General features: G+C 34.2%; 1 protein-coding gene across 1 annotated transcript in view; it reads left to right on the top strand.

Annotated features, from left to right (window-relative positions):
- The window catches only part of LNPK (lunapark, ER junction formation factor), an 86,854-nt gene that overhangs the window by 16,294 nt on the left and 48,659 nt on the right, over positions 1–21,901 (top strand). Inside the window, exons 5-8 of the mRNA XM_030802982.1 lie at positions 6,169–6,227; positions 15,390–15,430; positions 21,676–21,759; positions 21,842–21,893. Of these exons, the coding sequence (XP_030658842.1) occupies positions 6,169–6,227; positions 15,390–15,430; positions 21,676–21,759; positions 21,842–21,893 (236 nt within the window). The remainder of the gene's footprint in view (positions 1–6,168; positions 6,228–15,389; positions 15,431–21,675; positions 21,760–21,841; positions 21,894–21,901) is intronic.

Raw genomic sequence — 21,901 nt, 5'->3', positions numbered from 1 at the left:
AATTATAGATTGATAGTAAGTTGCAGAAAAAAATGTACAGGCAGGTTGCAGGTACCCTCACCTAGCTCACCCCAATGGTAACATCTATACAGTAGTTTTTCCTTCATCCATAGTTTTGCCCTCTGCAGTTTCAGTTAACTGTGGTCAATTGCAGTCTGAAAATGTTAGTTTTTCGAGAGAGACTACATTCATATAACTTTTATTGCAGTATAGTTATACTTGTTCTATTTTATTATTAGTTATTTTTGTTAACCTCTTACTGTGCCTAATTTATAAATTAAATCCCTACACCTACATGATATGTATTTATAGGAAAAAACAGTATATGTTGGATTTGGTACTGTCCATGGTTTCAGGCATCCACTGGGGGTCATGGAACGTATCACTGAGATTAAGGGAGAACTACTGCAGTAAATTTCTAGGTAGCCTGGAACACAGGAAGATATGCCTTTATACCAGCACGACCTATAAATAACTGACCCAAAGTAAATGTACCACAAAGTAAAAGGTTTTAATTAATTATAAAAACCAAAAGCAAAAAAATTGTTTCAAAACAGACCAACTTCTTTCGTATCAACAAATATTAAGCCAGGAAATTGACATTGCTTCAGTCCACGGAGCCTATTCAGAGTTCATCAGTTTTATATGAATTCCTTTGAGTGGGTTTTATATTTCTATGCAATTTTATCGCCTGTAGCTTTGTGTAACCACTGCATAATTCAGATCCAGAACTGTTCCATCACCACAAGGCTCCTTTTTGCTACTCCTTTAGAGCCATACACATCTCCCTCCACTTTCCCCATTCTTAACCCCTGCCATCCATTAATCTGTTTTCTGTCTCCACAAATTTGTTATTTCAAGAATGTTATAAAATGGAACCACATAGTATGTAACCTTTTGAAATTGGCATTTTTCACTCAGTATATTCTTGAGATCCATCCAAGTTGTTCAATGTTGTCAATAGTTCCTTTCTTTCTCTGAGTAGTATTCCATGGTATTAATGTATCATAGTTTAACTATTCACCTGCTGAAGAACATTTGCATTGTTTCCAGTTCTTGCTATTACAAATAAGGCTGCAATGAATATTTTGTACAGGTTTTTATATGAACATAAGTCATTTCTCTGGGGTGTATGCCCAAGGGTGCAAATGCTGGAGTATATGGTAAGTACATGTTAGTTTTATAAGAAATTGCTGAACTTTTTTTCAGAGTAACTATACCGTTTTACATTTCTACTAGGTAGGTGTGAGTGATCTAGTTTCTCTACATCCTTGCCAGCATTTGGTGTTAATCACTATTTTCTGTTTTGACTGTTCTGATAGGTATGTAGCAATATCTCCTTGTGGTTTTAATTTTTATTTCCCTAATGGCTGAGGATGTTTCATGTGGTTATTTGCCATTAATATGTATCTTTTTTAGCAAAATGTTTATTCATGACTTTTGTCCAATTTTCTAATTGGATTATTAGTTTTTTTAACTGTTGAATTTTGAGAGTTCTTTATATATTATAGATAAAAGTTCTGGCCAAGTGCAGTGGTTCACGCCTGTAATCCCAGCACTTTGGGAGGCTGAGGCGGGCGGATCATGAAGTCAGGAGTTCAAGACCAGCCTGACCAACATGTGAAACCTTGTCTCTATGAATAATACAAAAATTAGCCAGGCATGGTGACGCGTGCCCGTAATCCCAGCTACTTGGGAGGCTGAGGCAGGAGAATCGCATGAACCCAGGAGGCGGAGGTTTCAGTGAGTCAAGATCATGCCCCTCTGTACTCTAGCCTGGGTGACAGAGCTAGACTCCGTCTCAAAAAAAAAAAAAAAAAAAAAAAAAAAGTTCTTTGTCAGATATATATGGTTTACAGCTTTTTTTTTCCCTCTAGTCTTTAGATTGTCTTGTCTTTTCATTCTCCCAACAGGGTCTTTTGCAGAGCAAAAGTTTTTAATTTTGATGAGGTTCAAGTTATCAGTTTTTCCCTTTATTAATTGTGTTTTTCTTGTCAATTCTGAGACCACTTTACCTTGCTACAGGTTGTGAAGGTTTTCTCTTAACGTTTTTTTCTATACCATAAAATTTTTTTTTTTAACATTTAAGTTCATAATCCATTTTGAGTTAAGGTTCAGGTCGAGGTGGTTTAATTTTTGTTTTTTGTTTTTGCCTGTGGATGTGCTCAGTCAACGTTTTTTGGAAAGGAATCACATTTTTTTTTTTTTTAACTTTATAATGTGACCTTCTTTTAGTTTAAAGGTTTTTTAAAAAAAGTTTAACCATTGGAGTTTTAAGATCACAACCCTTGTTTTGTTTGCGTTTGCCTGCTTTACCTTTGTCTATGGTTTTATTTTCAACCTTAAAAGATACTTAGTTTTAGATGCATCCATTTACATCATAGAGTTGGATTTTGTCTGGTGTTACAGTGTGAAGGTCTTTTTCTTTTACCTTAGTGAGTTTAGCCCACTTAATATTTGTTGATATGAAAGAAGTTGGTCTGTTTTGAAACAATTTTTTTTGCTTTTGGTTTTTATAATTAAAACCTTTTACTTTGTGGTACATTTACTTTGGGTCAGATATTTATAGGTCGTGTTGGTATAAAGGCATATCTTCCTGTGTTCCAGGCTAACTGGAATTTTCCTTATGATTCAGGATTTTGTGTGTGAATTTGTTTAGCTGTTATTTTTTCCCAGCCAGTGGGGCTAGGCAATTGTATTTCTTTCACAATACGAAACTTCCCCCCAACCCCCTTGCCATAGGAACAGAATACTCTTTGTAAATAGTGCACTTCTGAATAATTTCTTTTTAATTTCTGCCTTCTCTCTTTTTTTATTGGAACCAAACTGAGGAGTGTCTGCCTGTAGCTGTGCATCTTGTTCTCATTGTTACAAACATGGGTTTTAAGTTTTACACTTGGAAAAGTTTACCTTGTTACCTCTTTGTGAAATACGCAGTTTTGTTGTTTTGCTTCCACTTTTTGGAGCCCCTGTGTAATAATCTCCATTGCTTTTGAGAGTGCCTCCACATATTCTGGTGGTTGAGTTTATCTCTGTTTTACCAGAGAAGGAGTTTGCAGTTTTATTTTTGTTCTCCTTGTTGTTTGGATTATTTTTATGAAGAGAAGGGGGAAGTGGAGCTTATGCCACTATTCTCTAACTAGAGGTTAGTAATAATATCCTTAATATCGTCAATATCTTCACAAAGTATGTTGCTATATTTTAATACATTATTTTTAATTATTGGGAGAGCAAAACCTTTGTTGGGATAACTAAAACAGAGTCCTGAAGTACTTTAGTTCTTTTTCTAAATTTTATTTAAAAATATAAAAGGGCTAGGCATGATGGTTTATGACTGTAATCCCAGTGCTTTGGGAGGCAGAGGCAGGAGGATCACTTGAGGCCAGGAGTTCAAGACCAGTCTGGGCAACATGGTGAGATCCTGTCTCTACAAAAATAACAAAAAATACCAAAGAATTTCATTTAATTTAGCCCTAAAGAATAATAAACTCTGTGTTTTACCTTCTCAAGTCTTGAAGACTTGACATATGGAAATGTCTGTTGTTTGATAGCTTATGTTATCCAGGAGGAATTCCGATAAAAACCAGAGGAATTTATTGTCCACAGAGAGGATTTAGTGAATTTTATTTTGAAGAGAGTATATTTCAATTTTTGTAGTATTTACACTGACAATTATATATGCTTTTTAAAAAGTATCTACTCATTTAAGAAAATTTATACATTTCCTACAGAATTCTGGCCACTGTCTCTGCAGTTCCATCTTTTTTTCCCCATTTTCTTTCTCTGTATGCTTTTTAAAAGTCCTCTCTTCCAGCCTGTTACTATTTCAGTGGGTTTGCACTGGAGAAGTGATATGAGACTTTTTTATTATTGTGGGATCCTTGAGGGTTATGGGCATTATGTTTAACTTATATTCTCTTATCTCCCTTCCCTTGGTAAGGACAAAGCCTGGTGTTTTTTGTACTTTTAGGTAATTGTCCAAATGCCAAAAAGGAATCTGGTGCTAGTTATTTGGTGTTTTCATGTCACAAAAATAAATAATCACAATATTTTTAAAAAGTGTATTATCTATTCCTGTGTAACAGATTGCCCCAAAACTCAGTAGCTTAAAACAACAAATGTTTATTATGTCTCAGCTCTTGAGGGGCAGGAATGTTAAGAGCTGCTTAGCTGGGTAGTTCTATCTCAGGATCTTTTGTTCTTAGGTAAATTGCAATTAAGCTGTTGGTAGGGGCCACAGTCATCTCAAGGCTTAACTAAATCCATACAATCACTGTAGATAAAGTCATTGCAGATTTTTACTCCCTCTGCTGTTATCCAATCTCCAGCTTACTGCTAGACATTTTATTTCTTTTTGCTATCATCAGCAATGGCATTTGCAATCCCCCTGACTTTCTTCATTCTGTTCTTGTGTTCCTTTTGCTTTTTCCTTGAGGTCTTTTTCTTTTCATACAGGCCATTTTTTGGCAAGCCTATATTTAGTTTCCTTTTTCTTTGTATAATCCAGGAATTTATAAATCATGCCAAAGCTAATTGTCTTGCCACCACCAAAATGGGTTCTGAATTCAAATCCTAATAAGGTATCTGGTGTGGTCCTACTCACTTTGGCTGATTTTTCCCTAATTTACTTCTAAATTCACACAGGCAGCTGTTAGCAGGCATCAGTTCTTTGCTGAGTGTTTACCACAGACCTTTCTTCCTCACTGCATGGACCTTTTCGTAGATTTCTTTGACTGTTCTCATGTCATGACAGCTGTCTTCTCACAGAGCTTGTAATCCAGGAGAGAGAAAGACAAGTGAAAGAAGAGGCCCAAAATGGAAGCTGCAGTCCTTTATAACTTAATCTTGAAGTGATACACTATCACTTCTGCCATGCTGTTGGTTGCACAGACCAACGCTGGTGAGAGAGGACTATACAATGGCGTGAATACCAAGAGACAGGGATCACTGGTCACTACTTGCAGGTTGACTCCCCAAAATAGCAAATGCTGAGTGAAGAACTAATTTTCATACTTATATTCTAAATTTATTTCCAGAACAATCGAATTTTTTTTTTACAAGAGATACAATGTATGTTTTAAGATGATGAATAATGTTTATATATTTCTTTCTTTTTTTTTTTTTTTTTTTTTTTTTTTTTTCAGTCTTTCTCTGCCGCCCTGGCTGGAGTGCAGTGGCATGATCTTGGCCCACTGCAACCTCTGCCTCCTGGGTTCAAGTGATTCTCCTGCCTCAGCCTCCCAAGTAGCTGGGACTATAGGCGTGTGCCATCACGCCTGGCTAGTTTTTGTATGTTCAGTAGAGATGGGGTTTCACCATGTTGGCCAGGCTGGTCTCAAATTCCTGACCTCAGGAGATCCACCTGTCTTGGCCTCCCAAAGTGCTGGGATTATAGGCGTGAGCCACCGTGCCCAGCCTTATGTACTTATTTCTGCCAGGTTCTATGGAAAAGAGGTATTTTGCTATGTTTACATTGAATTTAGGAGATGACCCTGACAAGTTTGTGATGAGGATTATTCATTTAGTTTCTTTTAATTCTTTCAATTCATTTGATGTCTTTCTAATGCAAGGCCTAAAGAATTATCCTTATAAAATCTTTGGAAGAAGATATTTAGCTAATTTTACTTATCAAGTATTTATTTGAAGGTAAGGTTTTTGTTTATTTTTCCCTCAGGTAGCTTAATCTCTTAGAGTAGAGATTGTCCCTTTATTGTTAAATAATAGGGAAGGAGTGGCAACGTACATTCGTATAATACTCTTACATTTGTAAGAGCATTTTTCCTTAATGTGTGGGAATAGACAAATTAAGTTTTTGGAATTGATGCTTACTTAGGGATTCTAATATTCTCAATCTTTTGGGGGGTGCATAGATTCCTTTCAGACTGATTGAAAGCAATGGTCTTTCCAGAGAAATGCACTTATGCACACAAAGGTAATTTTGCAATTTAAGGGGATCATCAGAAGGTCTGTGGACTTTAGGTTGAGAACTCCTCCTTTGAAAGCACAGGTTCTAATGTTCTCCGGCAGAAATAAATGCTTTTTAGTTTTCTGTATATAAAGGGAAACAATGTACCTAACTATAATTGGAAATATGTTTTCATTTTACATGGCTTCTAATTCGCTTTTTCTAATGATGTTTTTTGTTTCTGAATTTTGCTTCCCCTTTAGCATCTGGAGCATAAGAACAGTAATTATTTTCTTCTTTTCCAAGAGAACAGAAAGAAATAGTAAGTTTAATTCCAATTTTTAATAAATATTTTTAAAAATACCTATCTTAGAGTGTGCTGGTAAGACAGGTTGTAAAATATGATATTGGAATGATAATGTGGTAAGTATTGAAGAGTTGTTTATCATAAAGCATGAGAAAGGTTATAAATGATCAAGATGGTTCTGTTTTTAATTTGTGTTATTTCCATCTTGTTCATTTAGATTTTTTTTTTACACAAAACAAACTTTTTTTTTTTTTTTTTTTTTTTTTTGAGACAGAGTCAGGGGGATAGGAAGAGCCTGTCGCCTAGGCAGGAGTGCAGTGGCACGATCTCGGCTCACTGCAACCTCCGCCTCCCAGGCAAGTGATTCTCGTGCCTCAGCCTCCAGAGTAGCTGGGATTATAGGTGCGTGCCACCACTTCCAGCTAATTTTTTGTATTTTTATAGAGACAGGGTTTCACCATGTTTCCCAGGCTGGTCTCGAACTCCTGAGCTCAGGCAATCTGCCTGCCTCTGCCTCCCAAAGTGCTAGGATTACAGGCGTGAGCAACGGTACCCGACCAAAACAAACATTTTTAAATAAAGAGAATTTAAATTTGTTAAATCAGTCTTTATGGAAAACTTGGTTTGTTACAGAGTCTTGTTTCATTTTTACCTCAACCCATTTTTTTCACCCCATATATTATTTTGAAGTATATCCCAAATGTATCTCTCCATTTTCATACCTAGAAAAGAATTCTTAATATCATAAAATATTAAATATAAAAATATTAACTTTTCAGTTATCTCATAAGTATCATTTGCTTTTAAAAAAATTTTATTCGTTTGACTAAGGATCCAAATAAAGTTTGTACTAATATTAATATATGACTTTCAAATTGCCCTCCTCACTCACAACCTCTCTTCTCTTCTGCTCACATTAGGTCCTATAATCTACCCCAATGACTATTTCCTTGCTGACACTCTTGACTCTTTTGCTTCTCCTTCTCATCCTACTTATCTGTCAAAGCTTACCCTCTTTAAATACAATTATATGCCTAATCAATGACTGGCAAAACAGTATTCTGATTAAATACATTTACAGGTTCAATCTCATTGAAGCAGCTAAACTTATTAGAGGAAAATCATACAACATGCTCACCTGACCAGACTTATTTTAAATCTATGATTGCAGATATCAAATATGTACTTAAAACTGCCTTATGGTCCTATTATAGTTCCCCAGTAAATTCACCTTTTTCTCTGTCAGCGTGATGTTTGTTACTGTATTTGTCCTCAAATCGCTAATACCTGCCTCCTACCAAAAACCAACAATCAAATCTAACCAAACTAAAACCAACCAACCAAATAAAAAAATCAAAAGTCACAAACAAACCCTACAAAATCTACCTGGTCACTCTTAACCTATAGTCTTACTTTATACAGAAAATAGATGTAAACAGATGAGAGCTACCTACACCACCAAGTGAAGTTGTCCTTCAGTATCTGTGAGGGATTGGTCCCAATACCCCCGAGAATAAAAATGGTGTAGAATTTGGATGTAACCTACACATCCTCCTGCATACTTTAAATCATTTGTAGATTACTTGTAATCTCTAATACAATGTAAATGCTGTATAAATAGTTGCTATATTTTATTAATTTTAAATTTGTATTTTTTATTGTTGTATTGTTATTTTTAATTTTTTTCTGAATATTTTTGATCCATGGTTGATTTAATTCCATGAGTGCTGAACTAATCCATATGGAGGGCTGAATGTATGTAAAGTTAGCTCTACCTGTACTCAGTAGGGTCTCAACCTTCATTATATTTTTTAAGACTGGCATTGATCTCATCCATGGCTAACCGTCATTTATGCTCTGGATTCTAAATACTCTGGCCATCTCTAGAGCTTTGCTCTTACAGTTATTTCCTGTAGTTATCATCTCTTTTGCATCATATCCTATTTTATTATTCCTATTGGCATATAATTCTGCCTCAGTATGACTATTTGGGGGAAAAAACCTCTCCTGACCCTACATTTCCTTTAAGCTGCCACCAATTTCTCTTTCTTGTTCAAAACAAAAATTTTTTTAAAAATTGTTTATAGTTGTTATCTCTTCTTTTCCCCCACCTATTCCTTCTCAACATAATTTGTTTAGGTTTTGTTTCCACCATTTTTTACTGCAGTGGCTCATTTCAAGGTCACTCATTATCTATGTCTTGTCAAAGCCAGTAATCAGCTCTTTTTTCTCATACAGCTTGATCTCTTAATAGCATTTGTATTAATTTAGTTATTCACTCTTTTTCTGAAAACTTTTTGTCTTTAAGCTTCTTTGACAAAACTTCACTGGTGATTTCTTTTTAGTTTTGTTTGCTTTACCTCTTCTACTAGAATTCTGCCTTTGGCTTTCTTTTTTTTTTGATAACTCGTTTGGGTCTGTGCTGTATGATAGAACCTTCTATGATGAGAATAATCTGTATCTACTGTTCAATATGGTATCTGCTAGCCATTTGTGACTGTTGAGCACTTGAAATGAGGCTAGTGTAAATGAAGAACTGGATTTTAAATAGCTTAAATTTAAATAGCCCCATGTGGCTCCTGGCTATTAATACATTAGACGGTACATCTCTAGGTGATTTTATTCACTTCCACAGATTTAAATATTGCCTATTTGTTAATGATTCCCAAATCTAAGTCCTTAGTCCAGACTCTTCCCTTCAGCTATAGACTTGTATACCTAACTGTGTAATTGACATTTCCACTTAGGAGTTTAGTAGGCATCTCATAAGTAACATGGCCAAAAGAGAATTAATATTGCTCCTCCCCTTTATTCCCACTCCCTCATATCTTCTCTTCCCTTTGTCTTCTCCATCTCAGTAAATGCTTACCCTATATGACCAATAGTTAAAACTTTTATTAGTTAGGGTTCTCCAGAGAAACAGAACCAATAGGAAATATTATAAGGAATTGGCTCATGCAATTATGGAGACTGAGAAGTCCCGAGATCTGCAGTTAGCAAGCTGGAGACCCAGGAGGGCTAATGGTTTAGTTCCAGTCTAAGTCTGAAGGCCTGAGAACCAAGAGAGCTAGTAAGTGTAAGTTCTAGTCTGAAAGCTAGCAGGTTCAAGACCCAGAAAGAACTGATGTTTCAGTTTGAGTCTGAAGGCAGGAAAAGATAGATGTCCTAGCTCCAGGGAGTCAGGCATGGTGTGTTCTCACTCACTGGAGGGAGGAGCAAACTTTTTGTTCTATTCAGGCCTTCAGCTGATTGGCTGAGGGCCACTTCATTAGGGAGAGCAATCTGCTTTACTCAGTGTACTGATTGAAATGCTAATCTTACCCCAAAACGACCTCACAGACATGCAGAATAATGTTTGACCAATTATCTGGATACCTTGTGTGACCTAATCAAGTTGACACATACAATTAACCATCACAAGACCAAAAGCCTGGGAGCTATTTTTGATTTTTCTTTCATATTCATTCACATTACCAGCAAGTCATATAATCTTTACCTCCAAAATTATCTTGAATCTGACCAGTTCTCACTTTCTTTACTACTACAGTTCTTTTTTTTTTTTTTTTTTTTTTTTTTTATTATACTTTAGGGTTTTAGGGTACATGTGCACAATGTGCAGGTTTGTTACATATGTATCCATGTGCCATGTTGATTTCCTGCACCCATACTACTACAGTTCTAATTCATTATCATCTGTTGCTTGCACAATTGCTTCTTCACTAGTCTGTTTTTAAGGTATAAATCAGATCTGTGTGTCTTTTGCTTAAAATTGTGTAATAGCTTCCCATTGCAAACAGAATGAAATCTGAATTCATATCCTGACTTTCTAGCTTGTTCCTGTTTCTTCAACCTCATCTTTCACTCTCCTTTGTTCACTTTTGCTCCAGCCACACTGGCCATCTTTTTCTACTACAAACAAGTTCCCTGAACCTTACAGTTTCTTTTTTTTTTTTTTTTTGAGATGGAGTCTCACTCCGTTGCCCAGACTGGAGTGCAGTGGCACGATCTCAGGTCACTGCAACCTCCATCTACTGGATTAAAGCAGTTCTCCTGCCTCAGTCTCCCAAGTAGCTGGGATTACAGGCACCTGCCACCATGCCCAGCTAATTTTTTTGTATTTTTAGTAGAGACAGGGTTTCACCATTTTGGCCAAGCTGGTCTCGAACTCCTGGCCTCAAGTGATCTACCTGCCTCAGCCTCCCAAAGTGCTGGGATTACAGGCATAAGCCACTGTGCCCAGCTGAACCTTAGTTTCTTAATTTATAAAATGGGAACAGAAAGAATAAGACCTAGTATTTGAAAGCACAATAGGGTGACTATAGTCAGTAATAACTGTACATTTTAAAATAACTTAAAGAGTATAATTGGATTGTTTACAATTCAATGGATAAATGCTTGAGGGGAAGGATTCTGCATTCTTCATGATGTGCTTATTTCACATTGTATGCCTATGTCAAAACATCTCATGCACCCCATAAATATATACGGCCACTATGTGCCCACAAAAAAATAAAATGAAAACAGGAATATTTGTTTTGGTAGGACTGTTAAAAGTAGTAAATATTACTATATATGAAAGCATATAAAAATTGCAAAGTGTTATACAAATGTGAGCTGATGGCACTGATTCTTCTTTTCCAATTCTTATTCTTTTATTTTTCTTGCTTAAATCGGTTAGGACTCAGTACGGTATTCACTTGAAGTGGGAACAGCAGGTATCCTTGTCTAGTTCCTGATTTTAATGGAAAAACTTTTAATATTTTACCATTAAGTATGATGTTTGCTGTAGTTTTAAAAAATGCTAATGCTTTTTATCAGATTAAGGAAATTTAAGCTTCTGATACTGTTTTTGGTGATATTTAGTAATATAGCAGATGGTGGAAGAATAGGAAGAAGTTGAAAGCAAATATGCTTTCTGACTTCAAGGAATAGCAAGATAGTAAAAAAATACGAAACCCTTTTCAAGAGTCCTTTGGAATACTTCTTTAAGGAAATCAAATGTATGAATATTTTTAACTTATGTAATAGGCAGATCTGGACGTGGTTATGAAAGGGATTTTTTTTTTGCTTTAAAATATATTTCAGAGGTTCTTTTTGTTTTTAATTGTACTAATTCATTTGAATAGGTATTACATGTATGTTTAAAATCGACTTTGTAAAAGATTGTCTTGCAGTGACATAGTATTTTTTTAAGCCTGAAGCTATTGGTCCTGTCCTTGTTTTTTATTCTCCATTATTTTTAGTTGTTTTGTTTTACAAGTTGGACCCTGTATAAATTAAAGCAGGGATTGGTGGCTGCAGCCTGGAATCCAAGTCCTGCCCACTGCTTTGTACAGCTCATGATTGGCTTTTATATTTTTAAATTATTGCAATATTAAAATGAATAATATTTTGACATGTAAAATATGAAATTCAAATTTCAGTTTTTATTGGAACACAGTCATGCTGTCTTTAGCTGCGTTCATCCTACAATAGCAGAATTGAGTAGCTGTGACAGACTGTATGTGGTGCTCTCACTTCAGGCACTTGTAGGCCTAATCATTTCATCATTTCACACTGTTGTACAACCAATGCAGTTATAACTTTACAGCATTTTTTAAGTGCCATGTGTATTGTTGTACTGTGACAATTTTATTTTATTTTTATTACCCATGCATACCCATCATGTAAAAACCAGAAAAGAAAAGTGGACTTTGAATGTTGCACTTTTAGTACATAATGGAATGTGGACTATTTTATTACCAAAATGCAAAGCATTGTATTTTTTATGCAATGCATTGTATTTTTTATGCAATGACGTTATAGCTGTGCTAAAAGAGTACAATATGTATTTGACATTACCATACTAACTACTCATCATCATATTCCCAACTCACAGAAAGCAATGGTCATAAAAATTAGAAAATTTAAAATGGAATATATTATTGCAGAATTGCTCCATAAAACTAAAAGGGAAAATGGGGCTTCAGCCAAAGAAAGTTTCTGAGTGGCTTGTTTGTGAAGAAAGGAAAGCCATTTACCAAAGATGAGTTAATTAAATTGTGTTTGATTGCTGCAGTAGAAGAAAGTATTCAGGGAAAATACACTTATGACTGACTAGTAACGTTTCAGCAAGGACAGTTGCCTGAAGAATTGAGAAAATTCAGAAAAACAAACATGAGTAGTCAATTAAAGAACAAGGCAAATGATTTCAAGTGATCTTCCTTGGCTGTTGTTGAGTTGACAGATGCTATCAATACTGCTCAATTGTAGTTTGAGTTGTCCATGCTGAGCTTGAAGTGACTGAAGAATTAGTCTCCATACAAAGTCTTTGCAGAACAACTTTAGGTGAGAATATTTTCAGTGAAGTTTAGAAAACAGCAATTTACTACAACCTGAAGTGGAATCTGCTAAGATGTACTGTAACTGCTGGTGGTAAAAATATGTAACAGAAAGAGACTTAGTTGTACAAATTGTACAAAACTTTTGAAACTGTAAGGTGTTTAAATTCTATGGTTATTCATTGTATTATTCAACAACAGGTACTTTGCAGAACATACTTGAATTTGTCATTGTGTAGGGCCAAAGGGAACTTCATTGCTCTCATGGACTTAACCATTGTCAGTTATGTGAATTTTAATCATGAATAGAAGCTCTCTTGACTTGCCTCACAGCAGTTTGATGGCTTAGCAGTGACAAAGTTTTATTGTCATATTTTGAGATCAAAACCTAGATTGAAATACTTCCAAATGAGAAGGACCATCTTCAGCCACTGTGTTTGAATACTGACTGGCTTTGGAAATTAGCTTTTGCTACAGCCTTGATAATGGTTCTTAATTAATCCAACCTAAGATTGTAAGGCAAAACAATGTATATATGCAAAACCTATAATGTGGTAAAGTCGTTTAGAAAACAACATTGTAATAACAAGTAATTTTTTTAAAAGTGCTATAAAAATGGAAACAAGAAGCAGGATTGCCATTCCCACACAAATTTGTAGCAGATGCATTATCCCAGCTGAAATTATAGTTCCAGTAGAATTTTTCAGACCTCAAGGCAAGTGCAAAGGAAATTTCCATGTTTCTAAATCCATTTCACTGTATAATTGAAGAGCTTCAGTCTTTGATTGGAGGTAGTTGACTTCCAATGTAATAATACCCTAAAAGGCAAATGCCAAGAGAAGAATCTAATAGAATTTTATAAATGCCTTTCAAATTAGTGAATGTGCTCAATTAAAATCATATGCTTGTGGATTGATATCAGTATTTGGCAGTAACTACCTGTGTGAAAAGACATTAAAAAATCAAATATGTAAAATCTCATTACAGATCAGCATGAATGGATTATCATTTGCAATCAGTTTTGATGATAGAGAACACTTAGCTTTGATCCTCAATTAAGTGAAATGTTATCCACCCCTGAAAGTATTCCATTCTTTTCACTGGTAGACTTATATTACAAAAAAATTGAACTCAATTATTATATAGGTTGAACATCCCAAATCTGAAAATTCAAAATCTGAAATGCTCCTAAATCCAAAATTTTTTGAATGCCAACATGATACTCAAAAGAAATGGTCCTTGGAGCATTTTGGATTTTGGATTTTTGGATTTGAGATGCTCAGCGGGGTGTATTCTGCAGATATTCCAAAATTTTAAAAAAATTGAAATCTGAAACACTTCTAGCACCAAGCATTTCAGATAAGAGATACTCAACCTGTATTTGAATTTAGTCTATAAAGTTTATGGAAATTTTGTATTTCTTTTATATTTCTTAGGCTGGGCGCAGTGGCTCATGCCTGTAATCTAGCACTTTGGGATGCCAAGGCAGGTGGATCACCTGAGGTCAGGAGTTCGAGACCATCCTGGCCAACATGGAGAAACCCTGTGTGTACTAAAAATACAAAAGTTAGCTTGGTTTGGTGGTACACGCCTGTAATTCCAGCTTGGGAGGCTGAGGCATGAGAATTGCTTGAACTCTGGAGGCAGAGGCTGCAGTGGGCCGAGATCATGCCACTGCACCCCAGCCTGGGTGACAGACCAATACCCTGTCTCAAAAAACAAAAAATACAGACTTGATTTTGCTTTTTGGCCCATAAAGCCCAAAATACTTACTTTTTCCTTTACAGAATAAGTTTGCTAACCCTTGGATTAAAGTACAGATGTTTGGCTTGGTCTTATCTAACAAAAAATTACTATTCTCTTTGAAGATGTTAGCAGATTTCCTCTGCTTTTAGTAATAAGTTAGCTATCACATTAAAGACTGCTTAATCTATTTTGAAAAACATTTTTATAGTAAAATCATCTTTTTATATGTTTGTGTTTCCTTGAATTTTTACATAAATGATATACTTTGAGTTGGGTATTCAGGTATTTGTTACCTAGAATTTCAGTGAAGAAGTAATAATTTTATTTATAAATTTAATTAAGTATTAAGAAGAATTATTTACATTTCATTTGATAATATTCAAGCCATAAGTTCTTCTTTCCATATGTAATAGTGTTTCAATCTGTATTAGTTAAATATTTCTAGAGAAAAACTAGAAACTTAAATAAATTTGTAAATCAAACATTGACATTCATAAAAGATACCCTCTGAGGTGATTCTTTCTGTTCCACCATGCCAACCTATATAAGCGGGCAAATCTTTGAAGTGTTTAATTTTGAAAGGTCATTAGTATTTTTTTCCATGTCTCTTCTCAGATGCAATAAGGTAGATTTTCTAGTTTTTTTTAGAAAGTCGTGCTTAATATCTTTAGGCTTGACTAAGTAAAATATGTACTTATTTCCTTATAAACAAAGAGAACATTTTTATTACCAGTGTATAAAAAGAGATTTGATACTAATTTTGTAAATTAATGTGGGTGAGGTGTTGAAAGGAAAAAGAAATAGTAGAAAGTAATGTTTCTGAACACATTAAAAAATATTTGTATATATTTCAATTTAAGAAGGTGCTTTATACTATGTAAAGTCAATTTTTTCCTCTAAACGGCCTATAATATATAATACAGGCAAAAATATGAACTATATGTGGGTGAAGATTGAGATAATTTTTGTCTCTACACCAGTTAAATTTTGAGAAATCCTAAAATGAGAAAGTTTTCTTATGTTTGCTACTGTGTGTCATTTGGCATGATTTTTTCTTATATCTAAATATCTTAATCTTTGATTTAGCTTTGATTTAAATCTTGTTTTCTAGATGAAGCATTGGATGATTTAAAATCCCAGAGGAAAAAAATAGTAAGTTAACTTTTATTTAAAATTAATTTATATTAAACTAATAAGAACTGAATAATTAATGTTTACGTGTTGGAAGTTAATGACTCTCCAAGGAAGAAATATGCTTTTAGATAGCATTTTAATGATGAAGTGAAATGGTGAATATTTTTGCTAGTTAATAATATGCTTTTATATAGCATTTTAATGATGAAGTGAAATTGTGAATATTTTTGCTAGTTAATGATTGACAGGAAAAAGTAGTTTAGAAGGACTTGAGATTCTGAGAATCTATATCAGCTGGAAGCTGAGAAGTAAGTAAATGAGTCATATTGGAGGCCTAAATGAGGCAGAGAGGGTAAAAAGGTGGGTACCAGATTGTTTATTGGAGCTAAATAAAAAAGGACAAAATATCTCCACATGTCAGTTCTCAGGTTTTCTTGACACCAAGAAAGAGAGGGAATCAAGAAGATCGGTTGTAAGAGAGAAATTCAACATGAAAATACTGAAGAAGAGATGGGAGAGAGAGAGATAATTGTTTTCTTCAGAGTTTTCCACCTTCTATCAGTAACTCTGATCACATGGATATCTATTGTGGGGCTAGTTGATGCATCCCTTCAGATGTGTTGGAAAGAGGACCAAGAGTAAGATAGAAGGCACTCTAGATATTGATACATAGTAGTCTGTAATAAGTGAATTGAAGTTGGTGTTTGACATAGAGCTGCTAATTTTTTAATGATTATTTTTGAAGTGTGAAAATGATAACTGCTGATAATATTATGTTGTATAGAAATGTATTTAATAAAATTTAATCAGGTGCAAATGATCAATATATTTTAGTCTAGTATGTAATAAGTAATAATTAAGAAACCAATATTGTGAAGGTTAAGACTAACGTTAAAAATTATTCTGTGAATTGATGGTAATAGATACAGGTTTTAAGGGCTTTAAGTACCTGAAAAGTAAGAGAACTTTAATTTTGAAAGGATTCCGTAGCTTTATTTGTTTGCTCCTTATTAGGTGTCCTATGAGGTATTTATCAAAATTGTATTGGCAATTTTGGTGGTCCTAAATTGCCAAACACAGAAATATCTTATTATTATGTTTCTGCTATTCTGCACATTATGGAACAGCCGGAAATTCAAAGTGAGGAAATACTGATGGTGTCAGTGATTTAGAAGTTGTGATATGATTGGTTTGACTTGCTGATGAGATAAAAAGAAGAGCTGGTACTGGTGATCAGAGACAAGTCCTGCTTATACCAAAATGGAGAAATATTAGTTAAAGTAGAAAAGATAAAGAGGAAGACAAAGGAAAGCAGAAAAGAAAAAAGTCCTAAGTGATGAGAAGCAGCCCAATGTCACAGGCATCACATGGCCAGAAAACAGGATCTTGAAGAACATATGATTTGGGAAAATCTCTCAATAGAGTAACAGAGCCGACTTGGAAAATTGTGTGAAAGGATAAGTCAAGCTATTTATTACTTTTTAAATAGCCTTTAAAGGAATCGCAACATAAAAGATGTTTCATTTTAAGTCTGACAACAGTTGAAAAAGTTCAGAGTTCAATAGCTCTGCATGTTTAAATGGTTCATTAGGCATCAGTATTAATAATTCAATATGGCATTTCTCTTGCAGTTTGACTAAAGAAAAATAAGTTGGCTCTAATTCACTTTATTAAACACAATTTGCATTTACTTGATTATTGTTGGTTATAATACTGTTTGCTACTAGAACTAGTTTGTGGTCTTGACTGTTCAAGCCTTTAACAGAGCTGCTTTGTTTGAGTAGTTTTACACTTTGGTTTTTTTTTTTTTGAGACGGAATTTTGCTCTTGTTGCCCAGGCAGGAGTGCAGTGGTGCAATCTCGGCTCACTGAGCCCTCTGCCTCCCAGGTTCAAGTGATTCTCCTGCCGCAGCCTCCCAAGTAGCTGGGATTACAGGCATGCACCACCACACCTGGCTAATTTTGTATTTTTAGTGGAGACGGGGCTTCACTATGTTGGCCAGGCTGGTCACTACTTGATATTTTATTAAAAGTGGTTTCCTTGGGGATGCATCCCTTTAATCTGAATAGATTTGTAATGTAATTTGAAATTTGTAAAATTGTAATTTGTAATGACAGATATGAATTATCAATTGATTAAAAAGTTAAATTAGGAAAGAGCATCTTAACAATATTTTAAGAGCTTAATGTAAGTTTTTACTTATTAATATAAAGTTAGGAAGTAATCTTTACTTATCTAAAAAATTCCCAAGTCTAGATCTGTGTGCATTTTGCCACTCACGTATATTGCGGCCCTTTAACAAAACTTGAGTTTTTAATAATCACTGAGTAATCTGTGCAAACAGATAATCCCTCTGCATCCATGAGCATTCCTTCAAAACAGTTCAAAAATCAAGCTCTATCAAAATACAGGAGTCAAGATTACCTCTTTAAATGGCTTCATGAAAATTTTGTGCTGTTTTCAGAATAGTAGTCCTATGTGGTAATTTCTAGCATTCCTTGGGAAATCTGTTTTTCTGAATCCTGAGAAAAATCACTTGAGAAATTGGGAACATGAGGAAAAGTGTTATAGTTCCCCGAGAATTAAAGCTTAACAATCAACTACAGATGTTACTAGTTCAAAGGAATTCACTAATGTCAGCTGAAGGCAAGAGCAAGAAATTCTGACATGCTGAGTTACAGGTTAATGTTGACCTTTCTGGGAACCGTACAGAATCATAGAGAAGTGGTACAATCTAATCAGTTTTGTGGGCATTTATGGCACTCTCTTATTAATGGTGAGTCATTCTTGCAAATAAAAATGTTTATATACCTACTATAATTTATATAAATGTATGAAGTATACTTTGTACAAATCCTATGCATGATATTCCATGAAATAAGTTTTGAAAGCTAAAGAAGTCCTTAAATTGGCAATTTTAGCTTTTCTTCTCTATAGAGTTCTTAACCTTACAGTGGCTTAAAGTGTTACATCTTTGTATTACCCAGTAATATTTTCTGGCTTTTCCCAGTGTTTGAATATTCACTTGAGGCTACACAATAACAGAAGAAATGCAAAGAAGAAAGATTTGACTATTATTGTGGAATACTCTTATATAAAAGCAGAAAATGATATAACATCTGAATTAGTAAAAACATCATCAGTTTCAACAGCAAACCCCAAATCAGGGATACTAGACAGTATTTTCAGCATAATAAAAGGATGAGTTTATATGGTATAACATGCTCCCTAATACTCTGAATTGCAAAGTTAATGCAAAATGAAAGAAATGAAAGAAAGTTTTCTTACATCTGGAATATTTTTCATGAGTAAATATTGGTTAGGGAAATTAATGCTTTGTGTGTTTTAAAATTCTGTTTCAAGAATGATAATTTTAGTATTAAATATTTGTAGAATTGTCTTTCAAAACTTAGAAAATTTTTTTTCAGATTTATTTTGTGCTAGCGTGCCATTTTAATGTTTTCTGTGATATAATGGCTGTATCAAGTAGGAATAATTTTTACAGGTTATAGAAATATATAATCTCATCACAATGTTGACTCTTAATCGAATCATGTATTTATTATTCTATCTTAAAAAAATCCCCTAAAACCTTTAGTACAACCGTATTACAGAAAAATGATTCATCCTTTAACACTAACGATAGCTGATGAGCTCAAAAATAAAAAATTGCAAAAAAATGTTGTAATGTTTTAAAGTTTACGAATTTGTTTTGGGCTGCATTCAAAGCTGTCTTAGGCCACATGTGGCTGGTGGCTAAGGGTTGGACAAGCTTGATTTAGAGAATTCTCAAGAATTCTGGTTTCTTGTTCCTGAATCTTGAGGTTAATATGTTGAGTTTTTGGAAATCGTTTGTTTCAGGCCCATTCTAAGTAATTGAGGTGTCACTGAAAATTATGTTAATATTTTAGGCACTGTTGTGGACTCTTTCTCCTACATTATATATTTTAAAATTGCACAGTAGTGCTATGAAGAAAGTATTAAAATATCTATGCAGAGGAGAAACTGAGCCTGACAAACGTGCTAACAGTCTTCCTAAGAATGGAAATGTGCATTGAACCCAGATCTTTTCTCACTCCGAAGTTTCAAGTTCATGTTCTTTCCACTGAACAGTGTATTTAAAACATATTAGTATTTAGATGTTGTATGGATGTGTGTTAATTAAGCTATTATATGAAAATATTTTGTTAGAAATAAATGCAAAAAATGGGAAACAGATTTGTATCTTTTAGTATTTAAAAACTGATTTTATTTAAGATAAATAAAAACATAGATACACTTGAATACTTGCTGAATAATCTACCAGGAATGCAATCATTCGATAAAGTAGCATTTTGGTTTGGAGTTTTGTGTGTTGTTTTAAAGATCACAGTTTAATCTTTTTAAACCTAGTAGTAGTTTTAGTCTAGAGTTATCTGTCCAAATCAGTATGACTGTTTACATTTACATTATTTAAAATGAAATAAAACTACAGCTGGGCACGGCAGCTCACATCTGTAATCCCAGCACTTTAGGAGGCTGAGGTAGGTGGATCACTTGAGGCCAAGAGTTCGAGACCAGTCTGGCCAACATGGCGAAACCTCGTTTCTACTAAAAATACAAAAATCAGCCGGGTGTGGTGGCGCGCATCTTTAATCCTAGCTTACTTGGGAGCCTGAGGCAGATAATCACTTGAACCTGGGAGGTGGAGGCTGCAGTGAGCCGAAACCACTCACTCCAGCCTGGGTGACAGAGTGAGACTCCATCTAAAACAAAACAAAATGAAACAAAATGAAACAAAACAAAAGTACAAATTCAGTTCCCCAGTTGCACAAGCAACATTTTAAGTGCTCATTTATCACATAGGGCTTAGTGGCTACTATTAGGCTGACATAGACCATTTTCATCATTACATAAAGTTTTACTGCACAACACTGCTAAAACATCAAAAGTCTAATGTGTAGAGATCAGGGATTTGTTTCTTTGATATTCCATGTAGATTATGTTGATTTGGGGATGTATTTTATTATGCCCTCTTTCTATCTCTGTTCCTAGTTTTTTTTTTTTTTCTAACTCTAAAGTGATACTGTAAACGTCTCCTTTATATCAGAAAAGTCAACTTGCTTATTTTGAGAATTTATCATAATTTTGAAATAGGAAAATATTTTAGTTTCATTAAACCAAGGCAAGACTAATAAATCATTCATCTAAGTACCTACCTCTTAAATGTTGAATTGAGTGTTTAATGAGGAATCTGTTAACTGCTATTGTGGCAGCATATTTTTAACTCAGTAAATGTGCTTTGGGTTGCATTTTAAAATAAATGTCCTTTGGAATGAATATGACATTTAATGAATCTAAGTGGTTATCAGTGGTCACTGAGAAAGAAAAGGTTCTTTTCCAATTTTTGCAAAAGCATTTCATCCTACACATTAGGTAATTTGTCATTACTATGACTGTCTTGTACTAAAGTTCAACTTTTTCTGATGTTGAACTAGCCGTAACTGCTAGTGATACTTTACTAGCGATTATATTTTAAGTTAAACCCATGTATTAAGTTATATAGTGATTTGAGTGCATGGTAAATAAAACGCTAAAATAATGAAGTGATTTAATTATAGTCTCTAGTGTGAACATAGAACTCAGTAAAATTTTTACTTAAATTCTGTGCTCAGTTTTTTCCTCTAAAGTTAGTTTGAGTCTAAGTAAAAAAAGAGGTGAGGGTTATCTTTTAAAGTCATTTGAGCAAATTCCATGGCTGTTCTCCCAGTTAGTGAGTTTTCACTGCATTTGCAGCAAGCTAATTGCTTCTGCTAATAAATAATCTAAAATCGATGCTGACAGCAGTTAATTGGCACAGAGATTTTATTTTGTAAAGCTCTTGGCTAACGACCTTCTTTAAATTAATAGCATTAAGTGCTATGAGGAAATAAATCTGAGGAATTGCCTGTCATTTGCTTGTCATGTCTAATAACTTCCAATAATGATGGCTGATAGATTTTTGCACATTCCATTATTGAAGTTGGTGCATGTAATTATTCTCCTTATTATATGTAAACAATTAGCAATATTTGGTATTTCCTTGCAGTAAAGCTGTTAAGTACAAGTAACATATTAGAGGTTAGAAGCCATTTTAAAATCTGGATTTTAATTATTCGAATGTAGGAAGTCTTTCATTCTATTTGGATATATTAAGGGTATTTAAACCTTTTTGAATAGGATTTATACAAATAAGTAGTGTGTGTTTTGAAATGTGACAATTTATGGAAATTTTTGTTCGTAGCTTGAAGAAGTCATGGAAAAAGAAACTTACAAGACAGCTAAATTAATTCTTGAAAGGTTTGATCCAGACTCAAAGAAAGCAAAGGTAAGACTGTGATATCACTACTATTTTATTATAAATTACACATTGTAATAGGTCACTGTAATAACATTATTATAATTGACAGGAGTGTGAGCCGCCATCTGCTGGAGCAGCTGTAACTGCAAGACCTGGACAAGGTAAATAA

The sequence above is a fragment of the Nomascus leucogenys genome, chromosome 22a (assembly GCF_006542625.1).
Source record: "Nomascus leucogenys isolate Asia chromosome 22a, Asia_NLE_v1, whole genome shotgun sequence".
NCBI lineage: Eukaryota > Metazoa > Chordata > Mammalia > Primates > Hylobatidae > Nomascus > Nomascus leucogenys.
Note: the sequence above shows the minus strand (reverse complement) of the source record. Positions and strands in the feature narration are given on the sequence as shown.